This window comes from Clinocottus analis, unplaced genomic scaffold (genome assembly GCF_023055335.1).
Source record: "Clinocottus analis isolate CAN_PGR_092001 unplaced genomic scaffold, fCliAna1.0.p SCAF_12, whole genome shotgun sequence".
NCBI lineage: Eukaryota > Metazoa > Chordata > Actinopteri > Perciformes > Cottidae > Clinocottus > Clinocottus analis.
Window position 1 is genome coordinate 450,218 of NW_027175843.1, and position 19,390 is coordinate 469,607.

Genomic DNA, 19,390 nt, shown 5'->3' on the forward strand with positions numbered 1-19,390 from the left:
TATATATATATATATATATATATATATATATATATCTGTCTATTTGCTCTGTCTTGGAAGATTAATCACCCATAAAAACTGGCACTAGAACCAATAACACGGCGGTACAGCCAGCTGCCTCTGGCCTTGGAAAACATTTATTATTTGAGTAAAGAAATTAAAATTGTCCCTGAACTGATTTATTCTCTTCTTCTTCCTGTGAAGCTGGTTCCTCGTGTCGAGTTAGAGGTTAAACCAGAGTGTATTTTAAAGGGGAGGAAGAGGGAGGAAGAGGGAGGAAGACGTCTCGGGCCGCCTGCCAGGGAGATGAAACCTTTTATTGTGTTTGAAAAATGAGTGAATTTGGCCCGGAAAGGTTTACGCGGGGTGTTCGTGCAGAATGAAAAAGAAAATACACAACACCTGGACAAGGAATGTGAAGGAAGCCCCGAAGTCGAGCCGCCGAGGTTCAAGTGTCTCGGCCACCAGAACCTCTGGGACTTGAACCCAGAAGAGACGTCCAGAACCGTTAGAGGTCAGAACCGTCACCGTTTGTGAAGCTTTAAACTCAACTTTCTGTCCAGATTTAAACCAGAAGCATCATCTGAGAAACTCATACGAGAAGAAACGTGCACTTTGTAATGTAAAGTAACACAAAGTACGGCTTCAATACACTGTGCGTACAACAATTACACAACAATACAAGCTCTCACTGATATATTGATCCACAAATCAATGTCCTCTAAACAATAGAGTGATATGTACACATTATAGTTGGTGGCTGAGGGACATTCACAGTACACATTAGGACTGAAACTAACAATGTTTTTCTTTATTGATTAATGTAATTATAAGTTTGATTAATGTATGAATGACAGATGCACATTAGTGTGTAAAACCCTGATGAACAAACACGATTCCTCTCAGCTCACAACGGTGATCGAGCTCAGAAAAACACATCTGAAGAATCTTATTCAACACAAACAGCGGAGCAGGAGACATGAACCTGTCATAGTTCAGCTTTAAACATTTGCTCACCGGCTTCTTTTTTTACTGTGTGTGCACATGATGGAGAATGAGCTCCTTGTCCAGGTGTGTATTGGTGTGTGTTCCCAGAGACGATGAAGGCAAAATGACTTCCATCCTCTACCTCGTGCCAGAGGAACTGTCTCCAGATAAAAAGAGCTCGTTCCCAGAGCTCCCATTGAAACTACTGCAAAGGACTCGAGTTAAAAGACATCACCGCCGCGTGTCTCACACAGACTGTGTGTGTGTGAGGAGGCTTGTAGGACGCTGAGGGTCTGATGCGTGGACATACATGGGCTGTCCCACTGGAGGGTGCTGCGGTGTGGACGGACACTGAATGGCTATGAGGCGTGGACCACCAGCCACGCTTTCCCAGAAGGCCGCGGGGCGGACACTGAGGCCGACTTATCAAGTCACAGGTGTTTATTTACTGGAACAAAACAAACGGAACAAACCGGTAGCTAGAAAGCGTGTTTCCTTCCACATGGTTCAAACCTCAGAGCCTGAGACACTTAAACTTCTGTGATGATGGAGGACGACACATAACTCACACGCTCGTGTGTATAAGCTCAGACACATGCACACAAACAACGCTACAGGGATGGAAAACACTTGCTCATTTAGTCACTGCCTGACACACACACACACACACACACACACACACACACACACACAGAGAGACACACACACACACACAGACACACACACACAGGCTTCTACTGTCTGCATAAGCAAAGCTACATTGCTTATGTTTAACTTGTCTGAGGTATAAAAAAAAGTCATTGGAACACATTTTAACTACTTTATAAATTGTTCATGAAATCTGTAAAAATGCCACATTTCATATGAGTTCATACATCATATGTTTTATGTGCAGTCAGTCACACAGTAATTAGGGTAAATGTAATGTGTAAGGTTACCTGAAAAAGAAATCGACGTAGTGACACTAACATTGTAACGTCACCCTAACACTGAACCACGTCTTCATCCTAAAACATCATTATTTATGTATTTATTAATGAGGATTTGTCCCCAAAAGGAAGGTGAGTCAATGTGTGTCCTCACAAGACAGTACAAATGCAATCACACACACATGGATATGCATTTCAAATCCATCATCTTTAAAAAAAAAAGTTCCTTAAACACACAATCCTGCTACAATCCCTCAAAATCCATGCAGAAGGAAAATAGTGATTTATTGGCAGTGATTTGTACTTATGTGCCCTATACTGCCCCCCAGTGGAGAGGGTCGTCAGTGCACATTTTACTCTCACAGACAAAATATATTATCTTTAAAATGACTAACAAGTCAGCAATAACTGCAATAGCAACACATTTAATGCAAAGTATTCCAAGTCAGTGATGTTGTCAATGCTGTCTGTAAAGATCATCTGCTCCTGAGGGATTATTATTGGGATTAAACCAGTGAGCGTCCCGCAGTCAGAGCTCCCTCCGGCTCTTGACCCGTCGGTCGCTGTCACAACCTCGGCTGGATTCTTTAAAGTCCGATCCTCTCTTTACAGCTGAGTGTGTTGGAATACCAATCAGGTGTCTGCTGCATCTGTTGACCTTCTCCAGCTGACCGCTCACAAACTCGCTGACACGAGAAACATTTGCTGGGAATTCCATTAATTTCTCGCAACAACAGATAATAATATATAACCTTGTGCCGTCCAGGCCTTGGTTGTGTCCTTCCAATGTGGCCACGCTGCGTCCATTTCTATGGAAAAGAGGGATTGTTTCTGACAGCGTTTCATCGTTCGACTCAAAGGTAAAGCCTGTTTTCATGTGTTAACTCATCCGAGAGCAAAGATGTTGGGATTAAATGGTAGAGATTATATAGAAGGAAAGGTGAACGAGAGCCTTTGATGTGGAAGATGTTGCAAAGCTTCTAACAGTAACTTCAGAGCCTCTTATACATAATGCATATGTGTAGTTTAAATTCTTAATATACAGAATGCTACAACATAATAGTCATGTTATTGTATGTTCAATGAACAGTGCATTTTGTTTAATATTAAATGAGGGTTGTGCATGTTTCTATACATTAATATTGCTTTGCACTAATGTTTGCTGTCCGATAAATAACTGTCATTGTACAATCAGTACCAGTTATAGCCTTTAGTCTCCATTCGTCAGTTTATTTTATTATATTGTAATTTAATATGTCTTTTATTCTATTTTAGTTTTGGCCTTTTATACTTCTTCCTGTTTGTGATCCATGTGAGGCAGCTGCTTCACTTCACTGTTCCCTTTTGCCATAATTACGTCCTGAAGGTGTTGAGATGCCCCACCTCCACAGGTACATTTGGTTGTGCCCATTGCTTCCTGTTTTTGGATCAGCAGGTACGGACATGACCTCGGCGTGTGATGACTAAGCTCCTAACCGACTGTTTTCCTCCAAAAGGTCGAGCCAAGCCTTTACCAAATCACCCGTCATGGGAAGCGACAGAAGACACTTGTTCAAACTCAACAACCGTCACTATAAACTCCACAGACAGTTTGTTGGACGTGCTAATCACTGCAACAGGAAACGACGTTGTGTGCAATGTGTGGTGTAACTTAATGATGGAGGGACAGTCGCCAACTTGGTGTAATACTGCGTGACCACCGAGGGGCTCAACCTGGTGTCTGCAGGCTTTTCTCAGAGCTTTCCAGCAGAGGTCCTCCTGCAGCAGCAGATCACAGTCTTCATGATGACAACTGCTCATCATTCAGTAGCCTGAATCATCAAATTAACCGTTCATAAATAATAGAGCAGCCCCAAAACTAAACAATGTCTTAGTCGTGGCAGACGTGTGTTAGATGATGTGAAGAAGTACTGAAGTGATGTTAAAATCCTGAGCCATCAGATCTATTCATCTGTTAATCCACAATCTAATGCAATGTTTACAGAAACCATGACGATTATTACTTTTTATAAACATCTACGTGCATAATGTTGGATATTTCCTGAAGAAACAGCACCATGTTATTGACTCCACAACACCTTAACTAAGACCACATAACCAAATGATCCTATTTACAGCTGGACAACACCTGTCCCTCATATTCTACCTCTAATCATCACTATAGCAGCTCCACAAACACATGTTTTTACACTGAAGGCATGTTTTAGAGGAACACGTGTCACATGGTGAAATAAAGGGATCTTCACCGGGCCATTAAGTCTACTTTTATAATGTCTTTAATGTTCAGTTTCTTTTGACAGTGACACAGAGGTGTTAACTCAGAATGTTTAAACGTTGAAGTCATGTATGTTCACCTTTAACTATGAGCTCATATACATTGATGTACACATTCCTGCCGATGTCCACACACAGTGAACTTTGAGTGGCATCAGGAGTCGACTGAGTGGATTTTTTTCATGCATTTATAGTCCATATAAACATGAATTATTTCCCTGTTTGGTGCAATAATGCATTAGTCACTTCTGTATTGTGTCTCCTCTACATGTGCAGGCATGTGTCAGCACTTTGATCCTGGGCTTTAATAAAGTAACACCCAAAAGACGAACACACACATTTGAATAGGAAAATACAGGTTAACTGTTTTGTTTCCTTTTATAACCTCAACCTCAATCAACGAGGACGTAAAGCAAACGTCGAGAAACACACACGTTATCAAAAACTGTCTTTGGAAATGTACAATTAGATGCCGGGATCTTCCAGTGGATTCCATCAGATTGAATAATGGTAACCTACATAATAGTATGTTATCTATATTGGACGTTTATGAGAATTTGGAAGAATGCCCCTCAGGGAGGCTTCTTCTTGATAAGCCCATCGCTGTGAATACAGTGGAGTTCCCCTTGAACCCTTGAGCAAACGTGTCATACAAGTACAGAGAGGGGTGCAGAAACAGGCGCAGGGTGTGTATTGGAGAGAATGTACAAGTGGACAGTTTCAGCATGAGAGACTATTTGGCTGCTTCTCTGAACACTTTCTTACACCCTCATGGACATCTGCCTACAGTCTGCACACAGATGTAGAAACACACACACACAGACACACACAGACACACAACTCTGGATCATCCGACACATTACTCACAGGCTACAGGCTAAAACTGTGTTTGTTGCTACGTGTTACTATTGGTTACTCTTGGCGTTTGCATCACAGTGAAGCTCTTTGCCAAGCGAGGGTGTATAGAAGAACAATAATAAGTGTCTTCACGCAAATATACTGCTCGGCTCTTTAGAAACGTGCAGCTGCAGCTTGGACATACGTGCCCGATCAGATGGAATGGCCTTACTGTCCAGTCTCACTGTAACGAGCTGCAGGTCGACCTCTAACCGCCGTGTTATAGGTTTGTTGGAGGAAGAGGCTCACAGCTGAAGGGACACACCAATGGAATAATAAAGGGCGGATGGGATAATATATGTATTAGCTCATACAGACCTTTAAAAAACAGCCAAATTCCCGGAACACACTGGAGTCATTACATAAGTCCCAGTAAATGACCAACACAATGGTTCAGTTGATTTCACTGCTTAGACATCCACTCATCCAGCAATGCATTACGACTGAAGTACTGTTTTATTTTATACTTTTACTTGTTAACATTAGAGGGGGGATGTAAAAATAACAACTTTGTATTATGTTTGCTCCTTTGCATTCATCAGATGCTTGGATATATGATATATAAGGGATATAATCCAATATCATGCACACACACTCGATATAATCACATTGGTTTTCTTTCTTTCTTTTGTTGTCTATTTTATGCATTTTTCATTTCATGTTGTAATTTTGTAAATTGTAAATGTTATACAGATAAAGGTTTCAAATAAGCCCAGTTGGCGTGTTGTCTCTTCCTGCACTGTGATATTCATTTATCTCAGTTGTGATTGTTTATTGTTTGAATTGTGCAAATCAAAATAAAAGAAGTAAGTAGTACTACTTGTAGTAGGCTACATTGTGTACTTTCACTAAAGTCACACTTTAAAAGCTTGTACTAGTACCAGAGTATTTGCACACGGTATTTATTACTGCTTTAGCTCCACAGCAGAGGAGCGAGCCGGAGCAGCGCCGGTGGATCCGGACCGTCCAGCCCGCTTGGGGGACTCGGTCTCCCGGCGCCGGATCAGGGGGCGGAGCCTCGGTGGAGGAAGTAGCTCGCACCGCTTGGACGTGTGTGTGCGTGTGTGTGTGTGTCTGTATGTGTGTGTGAGGAGCAGTTACCTCCATAGTGAGAGTGTCGCTAACCACTGGAGTGTTAAAACGACCACGCAAAAGACAACCTCGGGACGAAAACCACGCGCGGAGTCGCTCTCGAGCGTCAGGTTTTTTTTTTTTTTGACGCGTGCGCGCGTGTGTGTGTGAGAGTGTGTGTGAGTGTGTGTGTGTCCCTCCAACCCCGCGGTACAGGTTGAAGCGGTGCAGCTGGTCCAGAAGCGAGCACTACCATGCATTCGGACTGCAGGCTGCTATGGGCAGAGCGGTAATGGCGGGCCGGCAGCCGACAGGCGCCGGGGGTCTCGTCCTGTCGATCCTCGTCATCCTCACCGCGGAGCGCTGCGCGGCGCAGAAAGGTTGGTGCCCCGCAGCAGCGCTGACAACCCGGGGGGAGCGGAGCGGGGCGACCGCGGCCATGCTGGCTGTGAAATACCAACAAAAAAACAAAGTGTGAACGCGGAGCTTTTTCCTCCCCCCGTGGGGTTGTTTCGAGATGTGCTTTGAAGCAACGGCTCATCGTTTGTGTCTTCCCAAAACTTTATAAAAACAGCCCGTACCTGACATGGCCGCTGGCTTCACGCCGCCCGTCGTGGTGAAAGACGGCTGGAGAGAAACCAGGAAAACTGGTTCTGGAGAGGAACAAGAAGAGGCGTTTGTAATGTAATAAAGACTGCGGGTTGCTTGCCGAATTGACGTGTAGCTTATACTGCTTTTGTTAAACGTTTAAAATCCCTTTATTGGCTTCCCCCGATAAGCTAGCTACCTCATTTGTTGTTTAATTGCTTGTTTTTTTGATGGAGTCTGGGTGCAAGGACTCTGTGTACGAAGACAGCACGTTTAGGAGCGTGTGGCCTTGTTTCTGGTGCCAGGTAGCCCACTTTAAAGCCAGTACACCGTGATCTTTACTCCTGCTTGTGACTGTTGTGACTGCGGTCGGTTTACTCGACACTGTGTTGGACCCGAAAGAGGAATATTTAGTAGGTTTTCCCGTGAGAGCCCGCAGCCAGCCTCAGGTGGCCGGGGGATGGGGGTGGGGTGACGGTAGCAGTGTGTGGGGGTTTCTCTGCACACACGTGGACACGGTTTGTCACGACTCTGGATCTCATATGAACTTTAAAAAAAAGAGAGTAGTTCCACCTTAATCTCCTGAGTAGATGTTTTGTGATCTCTGAGCATGAGGGGTGACTTCAGGAAGGTCATCTGACCTCTTGCAGAGGGCCATGCGCACTGTGTTCAGTGTCTGGTTCAGTGTTTTGAGAGTCAGGAGTTGAGGGAAGCAGCTTTTGTTTTCGTTCATCTGGATAGTGTCCACTGAGAGGCTCTTGCATAACTCCGGGCTCACAGAACATCCACTTAGCACCACGAGGCGTGACTGAGTGTTATCACAAGAGCTCTGTTCCTGCTTTCTGACAGCTGGGAAACAAACCTGTCCTTAAAAACTCTGAAAGGCCCAAATACAATGCATCATCGCTACGTCTTAAATTGTGTGGTTTCCGTCAGTTTTTCTTTTCTGCAGGACAGCCAGATGTTTGTGATGTTGAAGAAGGGCTTTGGGAATATTCTCCATCGATTGTTAAGTCACTTAAAAGCCCCATTTTAGTGAAGGCCCACAACATTTATACTGTAATACTTGTGTTAAGCAACACAAACAAATCCCTGAATGTACAAAGCTGTGTAAATAAATGTTTGTGTTTATTACACTGCCTAATCCCGTTCTGTGTGCTGAAGGGAACGATTGCTGCTGATTTATAGACGTACAAAAACATGCAATGTGCTCTTAAGTCCTCAACTTCTGGGAGTCTCAGTGGGAAAATACAATAAAATAGATCATTTAGATGAAGGTGGTGTTTGTTATTTTTCTTATTACCAAATCCAATGAAATCTGACACATTTGCATTGAGTTTGTCTGGTTTGGGAATTCAGTGTACAAGACATGAGTTTAACATGTGGAACTGAAGGTTTACTTTATGTCCTTAACAGCTGCTCACTGTAGTGTATCAAAAGCAAACCGAAGGAGCATTTGTTGGTGGTCAGCATATCAATAATACAACATTTGAAATCCTCATCTGCTTTGAACCGATCCTCTCAGGGCGCGTGAATAACTCGTTGTTTAAATTCCCATCGGCGCAGCGCTTTGGCCTCAGAAAGACTAAATAACAACAACGTGAGGCTTCAGTTTTAAAATCAAACACGATGTCTCTTTGCTGTCATGACGTCCTGCAGACAGCGACTATTCTCAGACAATTATTTGGTTGATTTTACATTTTTTTTCTATAGATGCATGAAGCCCAAACAAAAAGAAATCTATAAGCAGATCCAGGTCATTGTTGTGCGTTCCCCCTGAACCTTGTGTTTGTGTTTGTGTGTCAGGTGATGGCTGTGGCCCCACTGTGCTGGGCCCCAGCAGCGGGACTCTGTCCTCTCTGGGTTACCCCGGGACGTACCCCAACGACACGGTGTGCGAGTGGGAGATCAGCGTGCCGCGCGGCAGCAGGGTCCACTTCCGCTTCGCCGAGCTGGACTTTGAAAACAGCAACTGCCAAGCCAACTACCTCCGCCTGTACAACGGGTTCGGAACCGAGAGGCGCGAGATCGGTGAGCATGACGTGAGGATGCCGGGCTGATTTGGGGAGGACAATAAGCAATAGTTCCTACCAAACGTTAGCTCGTAGCTAGCACTCGTTAGCTTCTTCTCTGTCTGTTTGCACGCACAGTTAAAGTGAGGCTCTGTAAATGAATAAAGAGCGATATGACTGCAGCCGGAAGAGATACTTAACATAAAGTTAAACTGTCAGCATTATTCAGTCTGCAGTTATAAACCTTTGGACGCCTCAGAGCAGGAGGACTTTTGTGTTTTCTTTTTTTTGCAGTCAAAATATTGCATACAAGGCCAGAGCTAATCTTTGCACCGTGATCCTGCAAATATCAAAGTATTTGTTTGCATAATTATCAAGACAGCAAGCTGCCACAGAAGGAGAAGAAGAAGCCAGTCGCAGGTAACTGCAGGGCGTGTAAACGTGATGAAGCCGACAGCAGCAATTGTTCTCACGCCAGAGGACTGCAGGGCTTCTAATGAAGGCTGCTGCTAATTAGATTTAAGCGAAGCAGTAGATCAATAGATGTATATTCTCTCTGGTGTGCCATTAGCTCAGCTCGTTGCATCCACTGAACACAGATTCCTGCAGCATGAACGTGTCGTATCGGGTTTTATTTGTTAAACTAAAGTTTCCTTGACTCTGTCCTGTGTTGCTCCTCAGTGAAGTACTGCGGCTTAAGTGTGAAGGTCAAAGAGCTGATCGAGTCCTCTGGGAACCAGGTCACGGTCCAGTTCATGAGCGGGACCCATCACACCGGACGGGGCTTCTACCTGTCCTACTCCACCACCGAGCACACAGGTAACGCCGTGCTGCTTGTCACCTGGAGCTCTGAGACGTTCGAGTCGACGCGCTGTTCGCTGAGTTATTCTCCTAAACGCAGGAACCCGTCGACTGGAGGCGAAACCGCCCAAAGTCTGTAAACTCAACCTCCACAACGAGGAAGAGTTGTAATTATCTGTAACCTCACAGCTCACATTCATGGATACTTTATGGCCTTTGTGCCATGTGGAGTGTTAAAAGCAGTGTAGAGGAACAAAGGTTGAATAACCTGCGAACAATTTGATTTGGCAAAGTATTGATTCAAGTGTAGATGTTTAATACTTCCTGTTTCTGAAAAATTATGTACTTGGGTGAATTCGGTTCCATTGGATTCGAGATCCTTTAGATAATTACTTTTTATGCAGTTTAGATTGCAGTTATTTTATGAATCGTTACCTGTGAGGATTTCAAACACAGTTAAGGAAACGCAACATGACGAGTCTTTTTATAAAAATGCTGTTTACTGTTTAGTTGATGTGTTGTGTCCAGGAGCTTCATCACTGGAGCAAAGGAATGATGAACGTTTCCAATCATCCTGTTGGCAAACAGTGTGCAGCTCATAAATAGAAGAGAGTGACGGTCAAAGAGTTGAATGGAGAACTGCGTCTGCAGATTTGTGTCTGCAGATTTGTGTCTGCAGCTTTGTGTCTGCATCTTTGTGTCTGCATCATTGTGTCTGCAGCGTCGCGTCTGCAGCTTTGCGTCTGCAGCTTTGCGTCTGCAGCTTTGCGTCTGCAGCGTCGCGTCTGCAGCGTCGCGTCTGCAGCGCCGCGTCTGCAGCGTCGCGTCTGCAGCGCCGCGTCTGCAGCGTCGCGTCTGCAGCGTCGCGTCTGCAGCGCCGCGTCTGCAGCTTTGTGTCTGCAGCGCCGCGTCTGCAGCTTCACAGCCCTCCAAGTGCAAACTACAGTTTTATCAGATTGTGTTTGTGGTTTTTAGTGATGGAGACGGTGGCTGAGGGGGGTGAAAGGAGAACGTGGACATGAGAGGACATTTAAGAAAACAGGAACAGGGGAAGAGGAAGTGAGAGTGATTGAGGGAAATGGAAAGCAATAATCGTTTGTGGTTTTATATTAAGACTCCCCGCTTGTTGGAAGCTGTTTAACCTTTCTCTAATGTGATGTCATTACAGAGGAAGTGTGTTAACGAGCCCCTTTCAGACCCCCCCCTTCAGCTGATCTGATGGTAATATAACGATGGTCTCGCGGCTGTCAGAGCACTTTGAAGTAGAAGTCCTGAAGCAGCGTCACCAGCTCGGGTCCAGTAATGTTTCTGTATCTTTCATCACAGTTTCTGTGTTTTGCTTTCTGAGATCACTGTGAAGCATTCACCATCTCATCTTTAGTTAACGGCAGAATGTGCAATCTGACGATGTTAAAGGATGTGATCCTGAAAAAAAGTCTTAATTAATATTTAAATCATTGTCTAAATAAATAAAAGCCTCCCCGTGATGTGTTCAAACAGCACTGACATGTGATTGAGGATCTTCTTCAACATCCAGAAGTCTGTTAGGTTCAGTAAATGTGGCGAAGATCTTTCTACTTATATTCTTATATTATATATTATACTTATATTCATATTTCAAACAAAAGAAAAAGACAATAACTGAACGAGCTGATGTTTCATGAGCTGAATAACTGAACTCTGGATAATCACGGATGTCAAAGTCGTTTCCGTCGATCCACAAATAGTTTTACAACCTTTAGCATCAATTGCAGAATAATATTTTGTGAGTTTTAGCATTAAAACAAAGCGGTGATGATGACTGGTGCTTATGATCATCTGATGGAGGAATACTGTCGCAACTCAAAGCTTTTCTCCTCCATCCCAACGCGGTCGTGACTGTACTCGTGGAAACTGCAGATAACTGAAGCCACAAGAAGATGGCCGTGTGTGTGTGTGTGTGTGTGTGTTAGGGTGTGCTAGTGTGTGTGTGTTTGGTGGCGTGGGAGGACAGCGAGCTCGGCTTTAAGTGAATCCGTCATCGTGGTGGTCGGAGGGGAACGGTCGGTCTGAGTCACCGCTCGGTTTCCCAGATAAACTGTTTTGTATTTCATCTGTTGGAGACTCACCGCGGCCGACCACCAGCGGGGGTTTGCGCGGCGCTGCGGCGTCGGCGTCCACACGCGGCGAGCCTGGTGGCTAAAGGACACTCGTCAAACACACACATCTGTTTTGTGCCGTGTCACTCCGTCGGGTTGAGCTCCACGTACGGCCGTGGACGTGGTGTTGCTTCTCTCTCGAGAAATCTCCATGTTTAGGAACTCATTGGGCTCCGAGGTTGAGGGTCGTCTCTTTGGGTTGAAATGAACCATTTCTGCAGGATGTCAGCGAGTTGTTCTGATCTGTTGTGTGAAAGCGTCGCGTTCGTTCTCCCGAGAGGATCGGGAAGAGACAGAAGGAGGTGACGGGTCAGGAGGGCACAGAAAGCCGCCATGACGCTGTGTTTGTCTTCTGCAGATCTCATCACCTGCCTGGACAAAGGGACCAATTTCCCCGAGGCAGAGTTCAGGTAAACAACGTTAGCTTTGTGTAGATGTTTGTGCTGTGACCTCCGTTCAATGTTCATCGTGTGTGTCTCTCTGCTTCTTCTTAGTAAATACTGTCCGGCTGGCTGCTTGACATCCAACGAGGAGATTTCTGGGACTATACCGAATGGATACAGAGAGGTGAGGACGTGCAGATGGGTTTTGTGTGTTTTTGTGTGTGTTTTTGTGGTGTCCAAGGCGTCACTCCTGCAGGTGAGTCACGGTGTCCTGTGGTCTCTCACAGGATCCACCAGGCTGTCCTCTGCTGACTCACAGACCCGAGGCGCTGCTCGCTGTTTGTGTGTTTGTTTTTGTCTCTTCGCCGCCGTCCATTACCGTGCTGCAGTCTGCACGCCGCTCCGTTTGATTCCCCTCTTTCTTCCCCTCTTTCTTCCCCTCTTTCTTCCCCTCTTTCTTCCCCTCTGCTCCGCGGTATGCGAGTCCTGCACTGATGACCTCACAGCACCCCCGCAGCGCGTGAGGTCATGGGCGCCGAGTCTCTGGCTGATGACTTCATGCTCGGAGCTCGGGGGTTTAGTTGAAAGGGGGAGGAGGGGGGAGGGGTGTTGCCGGCATAATGGGAGGACAGGGAGGAGCATGGGGGAGGGGGGGAGGGGGGGGGGTGCTTCAGGGAGCGAGGTGCCCCACAGGAACAGAGGAGGGGCGGGTCAGCGGGTGAAAGGGAGGTGAGATAATAGTTTGGCTGAAAATAATAAGCCTCTAATCCAGTCCAGCTGCACGAGGGCGCTGAGCTCGGCCCGGTGCGGAGTGTGTGAGACAAAACGCTGGAGAGTGAGTCAGTGTGTGTGTGTGTGTGTGTGTGTGTGTGTGTGTGTGTAATATGATAGTGACTGTGCAGGCATACTTCATTCTGCCACACCCAGACCCTGTAGCTCACTTTCTCTATTTTTCTTCTGTTTTTTTTGTAATCTGGAGTTTCTTACTGTGATCCATGTTCTGGTTTTTATATTTCCACATCCCACATATCATGTGTGTGTGTGTGTGTGTGTGTGTGTGTGTGTGTGTGTGTGTGTGTGGTTCCCTCTGTTGCAGGCAGGGTGCGGCGCTCCAGAGCGACTCTCTGTGTCTCTTAAGGACGGTTCAGCGTCTCGGGGCAGGTGTTGATTGCTTGTGGCGGCGTTTTGACTGCTGTTCATCTGTGTGTGTGTGATTATGTGCTGAGTGGGTCACAAGTGTTTTTTCCCACCGCCGCGTCAGCTGTGAATTCCAGCGCGGGTCTGTTCCCGTCATAAAATCCCACCTCGCTCGGCCGGTGCTTCCCGGTGAAGCGGCGGCAGAGAGGAATCTGAGTCCGTGCTCGTTTCCCAGTGATGTGGCGGCGGGTCGGGGCAGGAATGCAGGCGGCGGTGAATCATTACCGCGGTGACCCTCGGCATCCTCGAGCGGAGAGGTGACATCATGCTGACTCATCAGACGTTTATCTGCACGGTCTGAAGGTTCAGAGCTGTGAGACGCTGGCGGACAGCGCTGCTTTTAGTCGCTTTGACTTCCACGACGGACACAAGGTGTGATCCCTTGTCGTGCCAAATATGTTGAGGATGTACATCATTTCATAGGCAACAACATATTGTGCAATATGTGGTTTAATGTGCAGAGCGACTCTGCTTCATCCTGATGATGAGCTGCTAGCATAGCGCCGCTGCGTTGCGCTCACTCGGCCGACAGAGCGTCTGCTTCAGAGACGCTGAACTGATTGATCATCAATTTAAGTTCATTAATTGTTGTTCGACTACGGGATGGAGAGGTGGACCAACCTGGATGTGTGTTGACGTATCCAGACACGCCAGAGCTGGAAATGACGCCTTCATAGATAACTGAAGTTGACGAGTGCGAGCTCGCACATCCGACACCCGCGGGCTTCAAAAGGGGGAACGTGGCATGTTTTATGGGGATATATTTCAAATGAACACCTGCAAGAGGTGACTGGACATCGCCTCCAGTTGCTGTTTAGTTGGAGAGGTGCATCAGCATCCCTTCATCTCTCCTTCCTCTTCCTCCCTGCAGTCCTCTCCCGTGTGCGTGGCGGCCGTGCACGCCGGCGTGGTGTCCAACAGCGCGGGCGGCAGGATCAGCGCCGTCAACAGCAAAGGCATCCTGCACTACGAGGCCACGCTGGCCAACAACGTCACGTCGACCGGGTGAGGAGCGCTGAGTCGATGAAACGAGCTGGAGCTTCAACTGCCGTCTGTTCATTGTGGTACTCTCAAGGAGTCGACATCGGGTCTGTTGTTAGGTCATGCATGTGTTTAATCCTTCACTTCTCTCCTCAGAGGAACTTTGTCCAACAGCCTCTTCACCTTCAGGACCAACGGTGAGTTTCCTTTTGATTCGTGATCATCAGTAATGATTTTGTCTTCTGTAAAGTGGAACGGCGTCTAAACGCATGACCATCGTCCATGACGCTCTCCCGTGCTCGCAGGCTGCTACAGGCGACTCGGCCTGGAGTCCGTGGGCGTGGCCGACTCTCAGCTGTCGGCGTCGTCGGTGTTCGAGTGTAAAACCGGCGCCGGGCCGGACAGCGTGTGGGCGCCGTCGGGGGCGCGGCTCAAAAAGGCCGGGCTGCCCTGGGCGGCGAGCCAGCTGGACCAGCGGCAGTGGCTGCAGGTCGACCTGAAGAAGGAGAAGAGGATCACAGGTACGCAACGACACACACACACACACACACACTGAAGCCATCATCTCTTCATCTGCCCGTACGCCTTGAAGGAAGGTGAACCGTCCTGCAGGTGTTCTGCTCACTGCTCTTGTAAACGGCTCTATGAAGACGTTCATGGTCCCCAGAGGGAAGCCCTTCTGTCTCTGGTGATCAGCTGACTTTCCCTCCGGTTATTTGTGCAACATGTGAACAGCGCTTGTCTCAGGATGAACTGCGGTCGCCGCCGTCTGCTCACATTGATCCTTCGTCTTCGTACTGAACCACACGTCTCGTCCTCGCTCTCAGGCATCACGACCACCGGCTCCACCGAGAGAGAGTACCAGTACTACGTCTCGGCGTACCGCGTCCTGTTCAGCAGCGACGGGCAGCAGTGGTCCGTCTACAGGGAAGCCAACGCGTCACAGGACAAGGTAATGCAATCACCGATCAATACAGCCTGGTGCGATTACATCATGGGCTTTTAGTTTCCCTTCTTCTTCTTCAAATTACTGCAAATGGACAAAAATGTCCCTCCAGGAGGCTGCGGGGGCGCGGAGTCGCTCTGTTTCCATCGCAACTGGTATTGACTAAGAGATGTTTATGGCAGGAAGTGATCGCAGTCAGCGGTTCAAGTGAAGTGCTGTGATGGACGAGGAGGGACAGGCGGGCATTAATATTGAATGGATATGGATTCAGTGGCCGGGCTGCGAGTGTTCACATGCTCACTAATATTCCTCTATTGTTCAGGAGAGGACAATAGAGCCAGTTGGGTAAACGGCACATTCTGCATTGACGCTCCACACGTTGCGTTTTCTGAGTCAGACGTGTGCGACGTGCCGATATCGTCCATGTTTCATGAGCACGCTTTGAACGTTAGCATTCAGTTTATGCATCTTGCTCCAAAGCTGAGAAGAGATGTTTACCTGAAGGAAAGATCATTCTGCAGCCGCACGTTCCAACATTATGAAAGGCTCAGACAGGTTTCCTGTGACCCTGATGACGGTTTGTGGATGTGCATCATGGGGACATAAACATGCTGCTGCTCCCTCCGTACATGGGAATATTAGTGGACTTTCATGAGCCGTGTAAAGAGTTTACATGGCTAATGGCAACCCTGGATTATTCTGCACATGTATTCAAAGTCATTGTGTGGAGGGAAGTCGTTATTAGTTGGACAATAATCAGCTGATGGTTTATTTGTTCAGTTTTGCACAAGCAAATTCAAACAGTTCTTTCACCTAACAATACTTGTACTGTCTGCAGTTTGGTTCAAATCTCTGAAGAGTTTGTTGTCATTGTCTGTAGATCTTTCAAGGCAACATCAACTACCTGCACGAGGTGAGGAATAACTTCATTCCCCCCATCGAGGCGCGGTTCGTGAGGATCAATCCGACGCTGTGGCACCAAAGAATCGCCCTGAAGCTGGAGCTGGTCGGCTGCCAGATCACAGACACCGGTCGGTCAAGCATCACGGGTTTGTACTTAAAAAGAGATTCACAAGTTCCTGCTACTCAAATCAAAACGCTGTGTTGACAGTGAGTCGGCCGCCGGAGCAGAGGCCGAGGATGTCTCCGCCCTCTGGTCACGCTCCACCTGCCGGCACCAAACGGCCGCCTCACCTGGGAGGAACCACACACACCCCCGACATTAGAAACACCACGATGCCGCCTCACACCGGCAAAGGTGCGTCTGATTTAGCTCATTTAACAAAAAGCAGAAGCCGGTTTGATCCTGAACAGACGTTCTGCCGTTGTGTTTCTAGATGTGGCGCTGGCAGCCATCCTGGTGCCGGTGTTGGTCATGGTTCTGACCGCGCTCATCCTCATCGTGGTTTGTGCTTGGCACTGGAGGAACAGGTGTGTGTTCTCATTATCCTGCACAGAAGGATCAAAACATCCCCTTTGAGAGCTTCAGTGTGACTTTAATCTTCTGTTGGTAGGAAAAAGAGCTCTGAAGGGACGTACGACCTCCCTCACTGGGACCGCACAGGTACGTAGTCCGTCTGCAGCGCCGCGTCTGTGTTTGGTGAGAGTGAAACTCATCGCGCTTCTGCTGCAGACTGGTGGAAAAGCATGAAGCAGCTGCTGCCCTCCAAGATGGTGGAGACGGAGGATTCGGTTCGGTACAGCAGCAGCGAGGTGGGCCGGCTCACGGGGCGAGGCGCTGTACCCAGAATGCACGCCGAACCTGCAGGTAAACGCCGCTCAACACGGGCACGAGCCGCCGGGCCTTCTGATGAAAATTGTATATCTGCAAAAAAAAATCACTTTTAAAAGATATTTTGATGGTAACTATGAACATCCAGCATGATGTGAGCCAGATTCCCCAAAAAAGTCTCCTGGAGCGTCAATAAGACACCTTTATGGAAAGATTAGGACCTAAAGAATCAGAATCTGCAACAAAAATCACAATAAAACAAAGTCTTGTCCTGTTAGGAAGGCAAAAAAAACTGTCATTCGGTTCAAAATTGGAAAAAATGACGTATATTATGCCAAAAGATTGTCTGAATGGGGCATGCTGGGACTTAAAATGGACGTGGGAGGATTTTCACATTTCCAAAAGGTTAAAACCATTAGCTGGTGCACGCTAGCATCTGGTGCACGCTAGCATCTGGTGCACGCTAGCATCTGGTGCACGCTAGCATCTGGTGCACGCTAGCATCTGGTGCACGCTAGCATCTGGTGCACGCGAGCATCTGGTGCACGCGAGCAGCTGGTGCACGCTAGCATCTGGTGCACGCTAGCATCTGGTGCACGCTAGCATCTGGTGCACGCTAGCATCTGGTGCACGCGAGCAGCTTTGACCCTATCACATGCTGTATTTCCAGAATACGCTCAGCCGCTGGTGAGCGGCGTCACGACGCTCGGCGCCCGGTCGACCTTTAAACCGGACGAGGGGCCCGACCCGGGATACTCGGATCCCGACCTGTACGACGCTCCCATCTCGCCGGACGTGTACCACGCCTACGCCGAGCCCCTGCCCGCCTCGGGGTCGGAGTACGCCACGCCCATCGTGGTGGACATGGGCTGCCACCCGGCGGGCGGCTCCTCTCTGGGCCAGCCCGCCGCCGCCGCCGCCGCGTGCGGCTTCATGGGCGCCGGGCCGGCCTCCCTGCTCCCGCGGCCGGACGGCGGCCAATCGGAGCGGTCGGCTTACGACACGCCCAAAAATGCCACTGGACAGGCCACGCCCACTGAGGATCTGACCTATCAGGTGCCTCAGAGTAGCACTCAGAAGCCGACGGGGAAGGGCTGAGGAGGCACGCCACCTAGAGGCGGAGGAGAGGACCTGTGCGGCCCGGAGGCGGGCGGAGTCTTGAATGAACACTACCTTTAGCTTCAGGGTCATCTGGAGATGTCTGTATCGCCTAAATGTTCCTGCATGGCCACGACCTGCTCGTGTCATTACAGTCCTATCACTGAAACCACAGAGATGAATGTGTGTGTGTGTGTGTGTGAGCGGCGTGGACGGGGAGAGGATGAAAAAGGAGAAAGCCGACTACTGTTTGATAAAGACTTTGTCCCTGTCCTGTGATCTTTAGTAGTTCTTGCATTTTGTGAAACTGTGATTTCCTTCATTCTTCTGTTACATGCTGAACTGAAATGTACCTTGATGAGTCGCATCACACCTGAAGCTTCTCCTCGTGAATGAACTGCATGTTGCTTTAATGCCCCGCGTCCACGGCCACGGACCTCCTCCAGAGAGCGTTTCCACGGTACGTCGGTCTTACTTTGTTTAAAAAGCATGACTTGAAATTGTGTACAGTTCTAGTGATCCCGTTACTGCAAACCTGTTCGGACTCTCGGATGATTTACTGATATTTATTTTTTATTTTCACATCCTGCTGATGAGGAGGAACAGCCCACCGCCATCACCGATTAGTCCAGGAGTTGTTTGCACTGCGGACGACGAGCTGGTTTTAAATTGTTTTCAACGAACCTCGTCAGAGACGTCGCGCTAACTTGAAGGCTAATCGATCCAAACGAGATTTACAAAGTGAAGATGCTGTCGCAAAAAGACCAAATGTTGCCTTTTTCTGTGTTCATGCAACAGAAACACCTTAAATGTGCCAACAGCGCAGAGTTTAGCCGAACAAACAGTAAAGCAGTCTTAATGTGTGGAGAAGTGTTTAATAGTTAGTTTATGTCCTAGTAAAGAATAAAAAGGTACAGAAGAGCGAGTCTGTTACAGATGATAGTTTCCTGAACTTTTCTAGATTGTATTCGTGCCTCACGGTGATCGTCTCGTGTTTGATTTGTCCTTTATATCCGAGTGTTTCCTCGTGTGTGTGTGTGTGTGAGCTGTTTCCATGTTTCAGACCTGTGTTCAGTTCCTTTACTGCCGTTCGATGAGGTCGTGTTCCTCCTCACCTGTGGTACGACTCTGACCCGACTCTCTGAGGCAGACGGAGGAAACCAGAACAAGCTGCTTTAGAACTTTACAGAACAGCAACCTGAGGAGGAGGCGTTGTTCACAGCTGTGCCACCGACCCGGCTCCGCTTACGTTCAATAACCACGACCAATATTACAAGAGGAGCTGCGGCCACAGAGGGATTGTTTATGTGGCTCTCACTGATTTGTACAAAGAGAAATAAAGAGTTTTAAAAGAAG

The 19,390-nt window shown here is 47.7% G+C and overlaps 1 protein-coding gene across 1 annotated transcript; it reads left to right on the forward strand.

The window, feature by feature from the left end:
• Positions 1–6,131: 6,131 nt before the first annotated feature.
• On the forward strand, positions 6,132–19,389 carry dcbld2 (discoidin, CUB and LCCL domain containing 2). Its single transcript, XM_068572232.1, has 15 exons — positions 6,132–6,538; positions 8,553–8,777; positions 9,440–9,577; positions 12,056–12,107; positions 12,192–12,264; positions 14,149–14,282; positions 14,415–14,455; positions 14,564–14,779; positions 15,086–15,210; positions 16,085–16,235; positions 16,316–16,462; positions 16,542–16,635; positions 16,719–16,768; positions 16,838–16,972; positions 17,607–19,389. Exons 1-15 carry the CDS (start codon positions 6,436–6,438, stop codon positions 18,032–18,034), a joined length of 2,112 nt encoding a protein of 703 aa, XP_068428333.1. The 5' UTR covers positions 6,132–6,435; the 3' UTR covers positions 18,035–19,389.
• Position 19,390: the final 1 nt, after the last annotated feature.

Excerpts from the sequence above, each read along its gene's own strand:
- dcbld2 (XM_068572232.1), top strand. The coding sequence starts at position 6,436 with ATGGGCAGAGCGGTAATGGCGGGCCGGCAGCCGACAGGCGCCGGGGGT. Across the intron at positions 8,778-9,439 it reads AACCGAGAGGCGCGAGATCG|TGAAGTACTGCGGCTTAAGT; the intron begins GTGAGCATGACG and ends GTTGCTCCTCAG. Across the intron at positions 16,463-16,541 it reads GCCGCCTCACACCGGCAAAG|ATGTGGCGCTGGCAGCCATC; the intron begins GTGCGTCTGATT and ends TTGTGTTTCTAG.